General features: G+C 51.3%; 6 protein-coding genes across 6 annotated transcripts; 3 read left to right on the top strand and 3 right to left on the bottom strand.

The window, feature by feature from the left end:
• Positions 1-366: 366 nt before the first annotated feature.
• On the top strand, positions 367-3,489 carry GT037_004747 (galactose oxidase; the record flags this gene model as incomplete). Its single annotated transcript, XM_038929794.1, has 1 exon — positions 367-3,489. One exon carries the CDS (start codon positions 367-369, stop codon positions 3,487-3,489), a length of 3,123 nt encoding a protein of 1,040 aa, XP_038788066.1.
• A 114-nt stretch (positions 3,490-3,603) lies between these two features.
• Positions 3,604-3,837, bottom strand: GT037_004746 (uncharacterized protein; the record flags this gene model as incomplete). The annotated part of the gene is made up of 1 exon (XM_038929793.1): positions 3,604-3,837. A coding segment is annotated over one exon (234 nt), but the record flags the coding sequence as incomplete, so codon positions are not given.
• A 170-nt stretch (positions 3,838-4,007) lies between these two features.
• GT037_004745 (uncharacterized protein) lies at positions 4,008-4,403 on the bottom strand (the record flags this gene model as incomplete). Its single annotated transcript, XM_038929792.1, has 1 exon — positions 4,008-4,403. The coding sequence occupies one exon, from the start codon at positions 4,401-4,403 to the stop codon at positions 4,008-4,010; it is 396 nt and encodes a 131-aa protein (XP_038788064.1).
• Positions 4,404-6,234: 1,831 nt separating this feature from the next.
• On the top strand, positions 6,235-10,894 carry GT037_004744 (ef hand domain-containing protein; the record flags this gene model as incomplete). Its single annotated transcript, XM_038929791.1, has 5 exons — positions 6,235-6,367; positions 6,431-6,798; positions 6,849-7,104; positions 7,566-10,624; positions 10,817-10,894. The coding sequence occupies 5 exons, from the start codon at positions 6,235-6,237 to the stop codon at positions 10,892-10,894; spliced, it is 3,894 nt and encodes a 1,297-aa protein (XP_038788063.1).
• Positions 10,895-11,800: 906 nt separating this feature from the next.
• Positions 11,801-12,524, top strand: GT037_004743 (uncharacterized protein; the record flags this gene model as incomplete). The annotated part of the gene is made up of 3 exons (XM_038929790.1): positions 11,801-11,958; positions 12,036-12,231; positions 12,288-12,524. 3 exons carry the CDS (start codon positions 11,801-11,803, stop codon positions 12,522-12,524), a joined length of 591 nt encoding a protein of 196 aa, XP_038788062.1.
• Positions 12,525-12,920: 396 nt separating this feature from the next.
• On the bottom strand, positions 12,921-14,253 carry GT037_004742 (uncharacterized protein; the record flags this gene model as incomplete). The annotated part of the gene is made up of 2 exons (XM_038929789.1): positions 12,921-13,626; positions 13,691-14,253. 2 exons carry the CDS (start codon positions 14,251-14,253, stop codon positions 12,921-12,923), a joined length of 1,269 nt encoding a protein of 422 aa, XP_038788061.1.
• Between the last annotated feature and the right edge of the window lie 525 nt (positions 14,254-14,778).

The raw sequence follows: 14,778 nt of genomic DNA, 5'->3' as shown, positions 1-14,778 counted from the left end.
GTTTGTCGATTTTCAGCCCATGCAGCCAGCATCAACATGTTGTGTTGTTTTCCCTTCCCGTATCCTTAGCCATTACATCTCCAAAAGAGCTGGAATTTTTCATTGTACTACCATAAGGCGCTGCGTCGTAAGATCACTGTTCGTATCACGATAGCAAGTCGCACTGCAGCAACATGCCTTTCCCTAATGTGTAAAGATGGCTTGTCAACTTGTGGTAGGGCCTTTCTTTGTAACCCGTACCTTGCAAAGACGCCTGCATTGGAAGGATGTTGCAGCCCATGACAGACCATTTCAAAACCAGGCCATTCCTCATCTTTCAGCATTACTTTGCATCTCCAATCTCATCCTGCATACTGGTCGCTAACCATGGCACTGCCTCTAGGTTTATTCTATCCCTCTGTCGGTGCTAGTACCGAGCGATTGGGCGACACATCGTTGTTTTGGAAAAGACCAAGAGAAATAAACAACAGACAGGTCTTGACCAGAAAGAAACGTTCTGTCGACTCTACGGGTTCTCTTTCCAACACTTATCGCAGGGTCCACTTGGGAACTCCACTGGAATCCAATTGGTCTCGTCGAATCGGATCTAAGCACGTGCCCATCGTCCATGATCAGATTGTAACACCTAAAAGCCTCTGTACGAGTTTTGACCTCAGCTCTCCGCCATCGAGTAGCTGTCCTGGCCTCTCCGGAATTCCCTGGCAGAGCAGCAAATCCCTGAGCAGATCTCTTAGCGTTAAGTCTCGTCATGTGGAGATTGTGATACCAAACTGGGCTATACCTCTACAGAAATTCTCATCCTCTTCCGTCGAGCTACTTCTTGATCCCGGTGGACCTCAGCACGTTACTGCTTCGCTACAAAGCCCGCGCAGCATGGCTAGCCGAACTCACACCCTGGATTCCCAAACATCGGCACCTTTTACATCGAGTTTGAACAACAGCCAAACAAGTTTGAACCATCAAGATGGCCAAGATGGCGGATCCGACCGGCCACCAACATCTTCAACTCGGACGCCTGGCATGTCTCAGTCTCCAGCTATGCTCGCAGGACTTACAACACCGACAAGTTCAACGGCAGGACTGTCGGGTCTAGTCTGCAATGTACATCGTACAACTGGAAGAGAACCGCATCCCCTCGTGGGCGCCACTACCACCATACTAGGCGACAAATTATATGTTTTTGGCGGCCGCCGACTCTCCCGGACGAGACCGCAGCTTACGTCGGACTTGTACGAACTCGATCTCGTCAAGCGCCACTGGACAAAGGTCGATGCAAAAGGTGACATTCCGCCTCCTCGGTATTTCCACAGCGTCTGCCCACTTGGTGACACGAAACTCGTCTGTTATGGAGGCATGTCACCTGTAAGTCCGTCTTCTAACCAAGCAACTTCTGTGATACAAGGTGCTCCTGCCGATGCTCAGCCTGAAGTGGTGGTCATGTCCGATGTCCACATCTACGATGCGCTTACAAGAGAGTGGATGCATGTCGCCACAACCGATCCACCCCAAGGTCGTTATGCGCATTGCGCAACCATACTCCCAAGCTCTGCCGTTTTCAGTTCGACATCAGCCGCTGTAACAGCCATACGGCACAACCCACCTTCATCGAATCCAAACCAGGGTTCTCTTGGCGTGCAGTTGGACGGCGAGGGTGGCGCGGAGATGCTCGTCGTGGGCGGGCAGGACAGTGCCAACCACTACATTGAGCAGATTAGCGTTTTCAATCTCCGGAGCCTCAAATGGACAGAAACGAGCACATTAGGCAGAAGTTGCGGCGCTTATCGAAGCGTGGTTGCGCCTCTCACCAGTATCGACCCCAGCGATATTGGCGGAGGAACACGTCAAGCTGGCGAAGCAAGAGCACCCGAAGAGCGGATCTCCAACAAGACTGGCGAGTCATCAATGCTCATATACTCCAACTACAATTTCCTAGACGTCAAGCTCGAATTGCAAGTACGGCATCCCGATGGAACCCTGTCCGAGAAGCCAATGCACGGCAATTTCTCGCCACCAGGCCTCCGATTTCCAAACGGCGGTGTCATAAACAATCACTTTGTAGTAAGCGGTACATTCTTGACCTCCTCAAAACAAGAATATGCTTTATGGGCTCTCGACTTGCGAACACTAAGTTGGGGCCGCATCGAAGCTGGTGGTAACATCTTCAGCCAGGGTAGCTGGAACAGAGGAGTGTTGTGGAACCGTCGAAATAGCTTCGTTATTCTTGGAAATCGCAAGAGAAGTCTGGTCGAAGACTACAATCATCGGCGCATCAATTTCTCAAACATGTGCGTGGTTGAACTAGAGGCATTCGGACTCTACGATAATCCACGCAAAGTAACACCAGCATCGGGATTCAGCTCTGCAAGCGCACCGCCCCAGCACGATCGACTTGATATGCTTGCAGGTGGTCGCACGTTATTACCCGCGGCCACCGAGCTAGGTCAGCTGGCTTTAGGTATGCGAGAACTTGCGGACATGGATTTCCTAGCCTTACACGGTGAGCGCATCCCCGTCAACTCTCACATTATTGCTCGACGCTGGGGCCCCTATTTCAATCAGCTGCTCCGCGAGAGTGCCCAAAGCGCTGAGAAGGAAAATGCTGAGGCAGCGACTCTACGACCTACTGCCACAATGCATCCATCAAGGAACTCGAGCATCACCATTACACCTTCTATCAGGACGACTTACTCAACCGCAACAACACTCACCGCCAACACTATAACGCCATCCGAGGCCACAGCCGTATCAGCGAACTCTTATTCCTCACTGAGCCCCCCAGAACCTTCATCGCACTCGCCATTGCAACGGCCTCGAACATTATTCCTCCCACACACACATCTTACACTTCAAGCCCTTATACATTTCCTATACACATCATCACTACCACCACATAACTCACCCCTATGCTCACCGCAGATTCTTTGTTCTCTACTTCAGCTGGCGCGACCATACCACATTGACGGGTTACTGGAAGCGATCATCGAGAGACTTCATATCTTATTAGACAACAGAAACACTGCGGCAATCTTCAATGCTGCAGCCATGGCGGCTGGCGGCGGCTCCGGTATCGCGTTCAAGGGTGTCAACGGCGTATCAGGCACGAACGGAACAACGAATGGCTTCTCAGCCTCTGTTTCAAGCAACAACACTACAGTTGCCGACGTAGAACGGAGCCTGGATGCTGGCCTTCGCGCACTCCGCGTCAACACTGATGTAGATCGGAATCACGATGACGAAGTCAGCTCAGCGGCGTCTGAAGCAACATCAGCTTCAGCATCGGATAGTGGATTTGGAGATGGAAGTGGCATCGAAGACCGAGAGACATGGAACGGGGAGATGAGTGCAGTAGTTGGGCTACAAAAGCGAGGACTGAGGGGCCTCATGGAGGGCCGCAGAATCAGGGAAATGGGTAGAGGAAGAGACAGAAGCAGAGACGATGGCGCCATGGGCAACGGAGATGGAGTTGGCCTTGGCTTGCAGGGCGCTTGATAAGAAGACAGAAGCGGACTGGCAAGACTGGTCATCTATATAGCGAGAAGGGGTTGGTAGAGAGTGGCGTTCGTTCTTTCTTCGATGAGAAATTTTCATGATGATATTGGAAATCTAGGGATTTGATATAGGTGAACCCAACGTAGGGACCGCTATGAATTCCCGTACCTCCATTGGCATACTCTTGGTGCCACCTTCTGCAACCGATGGCATCTTCGTCTTCGTTGCGATACACGCATAGCCGCTACTACATGCACGGAGAGGCGGAGGGTAAGTCTCGTTTGCGAAGCTCCCCGCAATCTCAGAAGGCTCGTCCTGGTAGCGATCTTGGAAGTATAGGGGCCACGGGCTTGTTGCGGAGTTCAATACTTGTTCTTGGCCGTGGATGCATTCTCACTTTGCCTCTGGGAAGTGGCGCTGTAATGAGTCAACGAACTCGATGAGAGCACACAGCGTCCTTGTTGCCAGCTCCTCGACAACGGCAAACATCCTCTCTTGTGGACACTGGCTCACTTCTCTCAACGATACACTCTGGCAACCTCAGGTACTCTCGGCATATATGGTGGTGGTGACGCCTCGAATGCGCCTTTCTCATCCCAACCCCCCGTCTTCCCCCTGATCGTCCTTCCAGACGGGAATCTCACTGTCGCCACGCCATCTTCAGTTCTGAGCACTTTGAGCCCATCTCCCAGCCCACCATTGGCGCGCACAGCGCGTTCTCGAGCGTATCTGCGACTGCGACTTCGCACGTACACCAAGCTGAGTATGACGCCGACAAAGGCACCGACGAAAATGATGATGACGAGGATGATGGTGCGGTGCGTTGTGCAGGAAGAGTCATAGGCTGTTTCGCAGTACTCTGAACGTCTTAAGAGTGTAAACGAGTCGTCTAGGGTGAGAGTGTGTGGTGCCATTGAGTGAAGTGGCTGGCTGTGTGTTATATGATGATGTTTTGTTTGCGATGTGTGAAGAGCAAAGAAGTACCAAATGATGGACTTGTATACGGAATCTGGCCTCGAAGCGCGAATCTACCTACTACATATCTCTTTTTGCGACCTCGCTGTCTTAATCAATCAGTTCAGTTCACATACACAACAAACCCATTCGCCGGCCTAAGGCGCAGCAGCCTCACAAGATATTCGCGACTTCAAGGATCCCATGCATCCTCAACAACGCCTCAATCAACTTGAGAGAGACATTCCTACCTGTGCCCTCCTCAGGCGTCAAGGCGGGTCTCATCTTGCGATTCCCGTTGGACGACGGCTTTGCTGGCGCCTCTAATCATCTGCATGCACTGCCCCGCCCGTTGGGCCTTGGGTCAGCCTCGTCGGGCGGCTTTTGGCGTCCCAGCCCATGCGAGTGAGGCGCACCGTATGGCCATTTGGCAACCTTATTCTTTGTGAGGTCATGTATTGAGTACAATGAATGGAAAAACCTTCTTTTGCATGAGTTGATGATACCTAGATAATGGTGACGCTTGCAGCGTGGGAGTCGCGAGGGCGGACCGCCATGCCTGTGACCCGCGACAGCACCCCTTTCGAACGCGCATAACAGGTGGACATGTCCAAATATAATTGACATATCTTTAGTGATACAAGACATCTGTTGTTTCAATGCCTTATGTTGATATCCACTTTCAGCATCTGGCATTTCAATCTTACAGCTAAGCTGTTGGACGGCGCTTCGCGACACAGGACTGTGCCACACCAGCGCGCATCACGCTGGGACTTAGCTGTGCCTTTTTGATCGCGGGATTCGACCAAAACTCCAGGCATCGTACCATTGCGTGATTGTGTAATCATACCCTAGGCGGTCTTCAAGGCGGTTGCTGAGCGATCAGACCCGCAGCGGTTCAAGTGATGAGAGGGCGCAGAGGGCGCAGTTGGCAAGGCTGTTGCAGGTTGAGTCAAGATGATGCATTGAGGATGCGATTCGCCAGGAGGACAATTGTGTAAGCATCAATCTAATGCTGACACCATGTTTCCGTCATAAAGCAGTTCCTCTTTTGTGTGTTCCATCAAGCTCTGCGTTCATCTGTTGAACAGTTCCAAAGTTGTATGTAGGTTGGCTGCAAAAGCGTGAAAAGGTCCATGGCCTTCTGAAAGCGCCTTTTGCGTGATGAAAGGGTTCAAGAGCGCATAATACTGCACCATTTTGGGTACGAAGCTGTACAGGAACAAGTCACTATCGTAATGGTTTGTGTCTCGAACTGATGATGCCATTTTGGTTGACTTAAGTACTTAGGTAGTATACCATGCAAACACGTATCCCAAACTTCACGGCCGTAATAAATTCATGTCCCGAACCCGAGCCGAACGCACTCGTCTCGAGGCCGGGTATCGTACTGGCCCTTGGTCCAAGCCACGCAAGGTCGACGTGGTTGACGTTCCAAAAAAGTATACCAGACATCCCCCGCGGGGGCCTTTCGGTATGCCCAATCGGGCAATCCATCGAAGATGCCGGTATGCTTCCCCGCAAACAAGAGTATTGGAGTCTTCCACAATCGTGCCATGCATGCAATGGAGGAAGACAGTCCGAGGCCAGGCCTACTCCAAGAAAGTCCGGTGACCAGACTCTCCGCCTGGGGCCGGTTTAAAATCCACAATGGTCCCGGTTTGCGTCGACTCTACGAACCGATCTCGCATTCCTTTTCTGTGTATAAATACTTGACTTTGAGCGACCTTGTTTGCGCATACCCCGATTTCTATAATATCTCCACCTTTTATCTTGCACAATCGAGTCCAAATGATCCAAACCATGCCAAAGACTCAAGGACTTCCAGAGTTTAGCCTAGCGGGGAAGGTAGTGTTGGTGTCGGGTGCTGCTCGAGGACTCGGTCTGACACAAGCCGAAGCATTGCTGGAAGCTGGCGCACGAGGTATGTCTTTCCAACGAGCTGGACTGTCGAGAGCTTGGACAGACAACTAACACGCGTGCACAGTATACGCACTTGACAGACTCGAGGAACCCTCAGCAGACTTTGCGCCAATTGCTGAGAAAGCAAAGAACGAACTCGGAACTTCGCTCGAATACCGCCAAATAGACGTGCGAGATGTCAAGAAGCTCCATGAGATTGTTGAGGACATCGCCAACAAGGAGGGTAGACTTGACGGGCTGATTGCTGCGGCCGGCATCCAACAAGAGACGACTGCATTGGAATACACTGCTGAGGATGCAAACCGCATGTTCGAAGTCAACATCACGGGAGTCATGATGACTGCGCAAGCGGCTGCGAAGCAAATGATCAAGTTTGGAAGTGGCGGAAGTATCGTGCTCATCGCGAGCATGTCTGGTACAGTTGCAAATAGGGTACGACTACCTCGACTCGTTACCATGCCTTGTGCTAACCAAGTCAACAGGGTCTAATCTGCTCGGCATACAACGCGTCGAAAGCCGGTGTCATGCAGCTCGCGCGCAACCTCGCGTCAGAATGGGGCGAGCATAATATCCGCGTCAACACAATCTCGCCAGGGTACATTGTGACTGCAATGGTGGAGGAGCTCTTCAAGAAATACCCAGAGCGTAGAGACACGTGGCCGACACAGAACATGTTGGGTCGTCTGTCAAAGCCTGAGGAATACCGTGGTGCAGCGGTGTTCTTGCTGAGCGATGCGAGTTCGTTCATGACGGGGGCGGACCTAAGAATGGACGGCGGCCATGCCGCGTGGTAGAATAGATAGTTGAATGGTCATACAGCACTACCATGTTCAAAGCATGCGTCCTCTGGCTTTGTTGCGTGAAGGTGTTCTACCCAATGCGAAGCTTCGGAAGTCCGTGAGCTTGGTGCTGAGTCAGCCGCAATTGTCGCAATGTGGGTAAGAGGGCCCAGGGTTACAAGCACTCTGGTCAGAGCGCGTCTGATGGTTCCTTCGAAGCCATGAAGACGTCAAACGGGTGACTGCAGTACTCTTGGTAGGACGTTACCTGCCATGTTCTTCCCAACCTCTATTCTATCATACCTGGACTGCGCATTCACCAGCCACCGCTCGTCTGAGTCGGCTCTAGCATGACGGCGTCAACGCCCTCTACCGTATCCCGCTATACGCCCGCTATATTGTTCCTCACCGGTGTGTCAGCTGGATACGCGGCATACCTCATCTACAACACGGTCCAAAGCCCTGGCCCGGGCGATGGCCTCCAGCGCAGCAACGCGGTCCGCAGACGGCGCCCGCGAGAACCACCGCCAGCACCTGCCCTCCCATTGAACGAGCGCGACATACCCTTTCTGGGCCGATACGATTTGCTCGGTACCGAAGTGCCCCTCGACCCTCGTAACCTCGTCACCCCAACAGAGCTGCGCGACATCATCCTAAGCGCGCAGCCAGATGCCCAACATATCGTAATCGAAAATGCCATAACAAGCCTATACAACGAGTTCCTCGACCGACTGCTGGTCATACTCTACCCCGATCGAGCCCTGTCCCCATCACAGGCGGACAGTGTCGCAACTTGGCTGAACGCCCGCAATCCGAACATCACGGTACTGGATCGTGCCCAGATAGCCCGCGCCGTGGCAAGACATGCGCAGATATTCCCTCCCGGTGACAGCCTTGCTCTCGATGATGCTGAGAGTATCGCAGCTACAGATTTGTCCTTGGGGAGCGACGAGGACGCGGATGATGCCATTGACCCCGAAGGCCAGACCCTTCAGCGCACCTTGTACCACATTGCAGAGGACCGCGCGAGGCTCGAGGGCGTTATACATCGTGGCATTACGTGCAACGGGTGCGACGAGAAGCCTATCCGAGGCACCAGGTGGCACTGCGCCAACTGTCCAGACTTTGACCTGTGCTCCAACTGCGAAGCAACCAATTCGCATTACAAAAACCACATCTTTTACAAGATTCGCGTGCCTGCGCCATACCTGAGTCTCCCAAAGCAAGAGCCCCTCTATCCTGGCAAGCCTCACATGATGAGCCCCTCGATCGATCCAGCACTCAAGAGACGCCTCGTAGCCGAAACCAAGATGGAAGCAGAGGAGATTGAGGCCTTGTGGGACCAGTTTACTTGTCTCGCAGGGGCCGAGTGGGCAGCTGATGCCAATGGGGTAGGATGGGCCATCGATCGACGCGACTTTAATCACGCATTCGTGCCTCGCTACAATGGCTTCGTCGCCGCACCGAACCTCGTCTACGACCGTATCTTCGCATACTATGATACGGATAAGAATGGGCTCATCGGGTTCGATGAGTGGGTCAAAGGGCTCGACGGCATGCACGACACTGATGCCCATGTCAAGGCCAGAATAGTCTTCAATGGATACGACATCGACGGAGATGGCTATATATCGCGCAGGGACATCCTGCGCATATTCAGAGCATACTATGCAATCGAGAAGGAAGCTACAAGAAACTACATCTCGGAGCTGTCAGACGAAGTCACTGTGCGGTCAGCTTTGGACACGATTCGCTCTAGCCAGCCCCTGGGCTCCGCATTTCCGCCCCGCAGTATGGCTGCATCGAACACGAACAATCCCCGCCTACGGCAGAAGAGAGAAGAAGATGTGACTACAACTCTCCCGCTGCTTGAGCAGAACAGCGACGAGGCTGATCGGGCTGAGATAATATGGACAACAGGTCTTCACCATACCGAACCCACGTATTCTCCGCGGACGCCGAACGAACAACAAAACGACATCATCACCCAGAGATGGGCCCGCAGACAATATTACATTGACGAAGAAGAGGGCCTAACACGGCCTGAAGGTTTCGAGGAATCAGACGCTGACGAGTTGGAGACCGTCAATAGGGCGAACGACAACGCTGAAAACGCATACATGAATGAGAATTGGACCCGCAACAGGAGCTCACGGTCATCCTCAAGGGTCCGCTTTCAGGACGACGGGGACATAGACACGCGCTCCAATGCCTCTTCGTCCAGGCCCGTCGGAGAGCGATGGGGTGGTTACGAAATTCCTGAGCCTGAACAAGACCTTGGCAAAGAGGTACTATATCAGGTCACACAACAGGGGTTCAACGAACTACTCAACCCGCTTTTCCTAGAGAAAGAGGACATGGCCATGGACGCACATGAGAAGCGCAACGAGCGACGAGCCAGAGCAGCCTCAATCGACGCGCTGACCATGCACCACTTCACGGACGGTAAGGCTGCTGTTGAAGCTATTGTACAGGTTGGCGTTTTTCGATTCTCGAAATGCATCATCGACAGATTCTGCAGGACACTCAATAACGGACGACCACATGTCAGAAACTTGTTCATCAGTCATAATAACGGTAAACCATATACCGAGCGAGAGGCATGCGCAATACTCCAAGAGATCTACGATGATGTTGAAGCGAGGGTACTTGAAACCGTGAAGATATCCAGAAATACTAACGTCGACAACATGACAATGTGGAACACGTTGTTGATCAAGTCCCAGCTTCGAGAAGAAGTCCTTAATGCTATCGTGGAATGTGTACACAGTAAAGGATGGCTGGCACCACCTGCATTGAATGGAAGTCCGGCTGGTACTTACAGGGATCCCACTATGCCCCAATTCCGGCCAGACTCATCCGATGAACCGCCACCGACAGCCTTGCGGACTGTCTCGGATAGCTCCTCAAAGACCAGTGTAGCCTCCGATACTGATACATCCTCGCTACCCTCAGACGAAGGGACGGATCTAAATCGTTGTTTTTTTGCGGCCGCAGGTCACGACGGCCTAGAAGACTACTCAGAGCGAAGATATGCCGGCGAAAGCGATTCTCCGGCTCATGACACTACTGATACTTTCGGAGAAGCTCCACAACTCAGCTCTTCGACAGCACAGCAAGGAGCAGAAGATGGCCTGTATGCGATCAACTGGCGATGGTATACCGACAACCCCGAAATCCACTGTCTCCTCATTCAAAACATTGAAGGTGTGGACACTATCATATGTGCGCGCAACCAGATCAATCATTCCACAAACCCACATTATACTGAGACGAATCAACTTAAGCCGTTGCAACGCTCAATACGTCAGCTTGCTATGGACCCAAGATCACGCCTTCACCTTATCATGCTAGCCAGTCTTGAGGCTGTCGAGCAGGAGATCAACGAACGAAAAGGAAGCGGTCTCATCAACTTTGAGGAGTTTGCGGAGCACATGAGGCAGGGCAGGCTGGGATTTCTTCAGGCTTGGATGGAATGGGTAAGCATGTGAACTGAGCAGGGATATGGGGGCCCAGCTATACCCACTCGACTCAGAACTCTGTGCTTAAAAGGGATTGCGTAGTTTGCGACTTTGTCTTCGCTCGTCATCTAACTCGCTGTGCTTACATTCGTTCCAAGCGGCTGTCAACGGCACGGCTAGTCTTGCATCGGACTAACATCGTTTGATTAGTTCTTTCAATTGCTCAGTCTACCCTCGCGTATTCACAATACTCCGCCTCGCGACCTGACCATGCTGATATGGACCTGACGTTGCACATATGGCGGTGTTGGTGTTACGAGGAAATTTATACATACTCATGGGAGGTGGACATGGAAAAGAGCAAGGGGAAGGCATTGCCAGTTTTGGTCTTAGAGGAAACGATATGCACGAAACGTTTAAGAATTGATGACTACAAAGCTTCTCTATTTCATGAGCTGCAAAGAATACCCCAGGCAGAAGAATACATTATTTTCCATTTTCTAAGGTAAAATATTGCGAATGCCTTCGAAGCAAAATTTTCCCAGTACAGAAGACTTGCTATGTACATGATGGGTGGGTTACCAGCCGCGATGGGATCGTCATGTCTGCTTTGGTAGGTGCTCTGCGATCTGTCCATGTTGATTTTCGCACCATATTGTGCTTCATTCAGTTCTCGAAGCAAGTTAACCGTATGACCAATCTTCAGAACATGCGGTGAGCACATGTTCCTAGATAGGAAGTCTCCCTACTTTACCTTGGCGATACCAACTAACCAGCCGATGTACAGCATGACAGCTACTTTCTGTTAGACACTTTTGGAATGTAATTTCCTCCTCTTCTAAGCTCCTAGCCTTGAAAGTTTGTGTGAATGTTGGAGTCGAGGCAGGAAATCGATTAGAGAAGGGTCACCCTTTGGCAGTCATCTTATTGTTTCCTCTTTTCGACGGTGCGGGAAGGATGCCGAGATGCTCGAAAGTGGTTAGCAAGCCAGGGTTTTTATCCCTTCGACACCGACATTATGGTTTTGTCACGCCTCAATAAGCATTGGTGTTCGAAGGATCGTGGATGATGTGCTTCGGTAGTGAGCTGTTGAGAGCATTTGAACTCTGGGATTACTATACGTAATACGTTCTATTCTACATCTACCTCCAAGACGATTCCACAGTAGCCTGACACTCAAGTCTACTCGGCATCATGAAGACATCTACTATCCTTCTCACGACGACGACCATGTGCGTCCTCGCTACTGCTACATCTCTCCCGAGTTCCGAAACTTTGGCTACCAGCGACATCTGGATAGGTCTGAACTTGAACAAATGTCTAGTTAATGCCGAAGTCATTCCCCAGGCCAAGTGAGTTCCAGCTACCAACTACAACGTAGACTGTGGAAGCCATATCTCGCCCGATACATCCTGACAATTACACACAGCCTCGAAGCTCAGAAAGTCGTTACCAAAGAGGTCATCGATGCCTACAACGTCTGGGATATCGAAAGGATTCTCGCATACCGAACTCCGGACTGCAAGCAACAAATCCTACCCGCTACTCTCAACCGCTCACCTAAGAGTAACGACGAGTACCGCGCATACTTTGAAACTATTGAGCCCTTGTACATCAATTTCACAGTGCGAATCATTCTATCAAAGAGACGAGATAGAGCGACTGACTCATCTGATTATAGGCCACAGTCTTCCAAGAGACGCATGACTCCGAGGCGCACACTTGCATCATACATGCACGCAGTACGGCGTCGACGCCGATCGGCCCATATGCGAATGAATATGCACTTATTCTAACCTTTACAGAGGATGGTACGCAAGTTAGACAATTCGACGAGTTTGTCGATTCGGCATACACTCTGGAGTTTGGGGCGAGGTTGGCTGCATTCTTGGCGAATGGGACGTCGACTGATCACTGAGTTGCAGAGTCGTACCCAGCCTACATACGATAAAGAGAGGCTTCAAGAATGTAAATGCGCATCTTTTGAACGATGAATTTGTAACTCCCGTTTATTAGTCTATGTGCATGGGCGGAATTCCTTCTCCATATGCATATTGCGCTATGGCGGCAGCGGCATTTTTAGTGGAGGTAGTCACCCTCTACCTTATTGCCTCGAAGGCAGTCTGTGTTTCGTGTCGTCGCAGGACTTATAATCAGTCTTTAGATACACCCTGCTTTGGTAGACTTCTTGCTACACCTTTTAGACCGCCGTAGTAGGTGCAGGATTTTGGGTCCTGGGCACACGTCTCATGTACACGTAGTTGGTGGATTTATGTCGTGATGATAGCATTTCGTTCACATTCCAAGTAGGCTCTCAGTGCGCAACGTGGGGTATCGCCAGCTCCTTCAGACTCAAATTGCGACTTCCGTTCGTATCGCTTGTATCCTGGCTCCATCTTGTCGTTGGCGTGCGAGGTCGTACCACACGCGCCTCAGCCTCCATCTCCTCGAAATCCTCTGGCTGTGCCGGCTCGCTGATGACCCTTGTTGTAGTGACCAACTTGATGTCATTCGAACCGATCCCACAAAGATCGTCTGAACTTTCGCTTCCCGATGGTAGTGTTACCTTGCTTTTTGATCGTCGACCCCTTGTGTGTGTATTCATCGCTTCGATTGTACATTCGCCTCCAAAGCGCTTAGGCTTCTCGATCCAGAACGCTGCGAAGGTATCCATGCCATCGACATCAGAGGGTGGTTCATCAGAAAAGATCATGATGCGCCGAGTGCAAGTATACAAGAGTACGTCAAGCCAGCCATTCGAGACGATCATGGCACCCGAGAGGCAAAGACGAGCAAGCGACGGTGGGTTACCGGACATTGACGCCATTCGTGCGGAAGCCAACGGGATGGTGCAGACAACGTATACGAGCGGATATACGACCATAAGGTTTGCGATGGAGCGTACACGTTTAGCTTCTTCGGTTGTGTAGTAGCCGGATCGAATGCGGATTGACAAAATTGTGTAGATTATGGCGTAAACAAGGACGTTGCCAAATTCGAAAATGAAGATCCAGACGTAGCTAAATATTGGTTTGAGAAGTCAGTATATATCTCACATGCAGTTCGTGATGCGGCTTTACTTACTGTGTCCACAATCGTAGGTCTTCGAGGTCATGATGAATCCAACACCATACTCCAGACCGTACATAGATGCTTTCTCCGTACATACCAAGGGGAATTGAAGATACCCCAAGGATAAATACCCAGAGCAGGAAGATGCAAACGTAGAAGCTTCGTGGCTTCAGACGGAAATTCAGGATGATTGATGCAAAGGTATGTAATCCGATGACAAAGCACCAGATTCCACTTCCCAGATCACCTGTAGATACCAGCCAGCCCTGCGCAAAGCATATTGGATTTTCGACGTCGACGGATCCCAGTCGCAGCCATTCGACGTTTAGTAGGAATGCAAGTGCTTGTTGAATATCCGCCCACAGAAGGTTGAATATCAGAATGACGAATTGATTGCTTCGCTTCGATCGCAATTGCCAGGATACCAGTTTGTAAGTGAGTAAGAAGAGTAATGATACCGATGCGAAGAAGCTGATGAATCCCAGAACAACGACTGAGCGCAGCCACGGGTGAATATGGTCCGGTAGTACAAACGAGGACGACTCCGCGTCCAAGGGCTCCTGATGAATGGCCATTGCAGGCGACGAACTATTGATCCAGCAATGTTTCGGAGGGTATATAGGTTACACCTAAAAAGAAAGACTCCTGTGGCTGCTCGGAGCTGTCATATCGAACCAGAAATCATGAAAATATCGTAGGCGAAGTAAAGTAAAAATATGGCGTTCGACCTAGCACCAGCGCAGGTACAGAGCAGATCTTAGAGCACACCCTAGGGGGCAAACAACGATGATGTACGATTGACTTAAGGGTTCCAGCGTGCTGAGAGGGCCGGTCAGCACACGACAAGGACCTTTGTAATCTAGGATCCACTATAAGCTGGGGAGAGGACAAGAGCGATGATCCCAGTCTCCACCGATTGACGCTAGCGTCGCTCGTGGCATTCATGGCCCTAGCCGCTGCGTGGGAAGACGGTTGCTAGCCCGCAAGCGTTACAGCGGCTTCTATGTGAGACTTGTTGGAGCCGGTGCGAGGGGACGCCAAAGGCTTCTATGGCGTCTTCGACCACCGCCTTGTCACCTTTGACATTAGACAAGTTTGCA

Source organism: Alternaria burnsii (assembly GCF_013036055.1).
Source record: "Alternaria burnsii strain CBS107.38 chromosome Unknown 698, whole genome shotgun sequence".
NCBI classification, from domain to species: domain Eukaryota; kingdom Fungi; phylum Ascomycota; class Dothideomycetes; order Pleosporales; family Pleosporaceae; genus Alternaria; species Alternaria burnsii.
The sequence above is the reverse complement of the archived record's forward strand: the minus strand, read 5'-3'. Positions and strand labels throughout refer to the sequence as shown.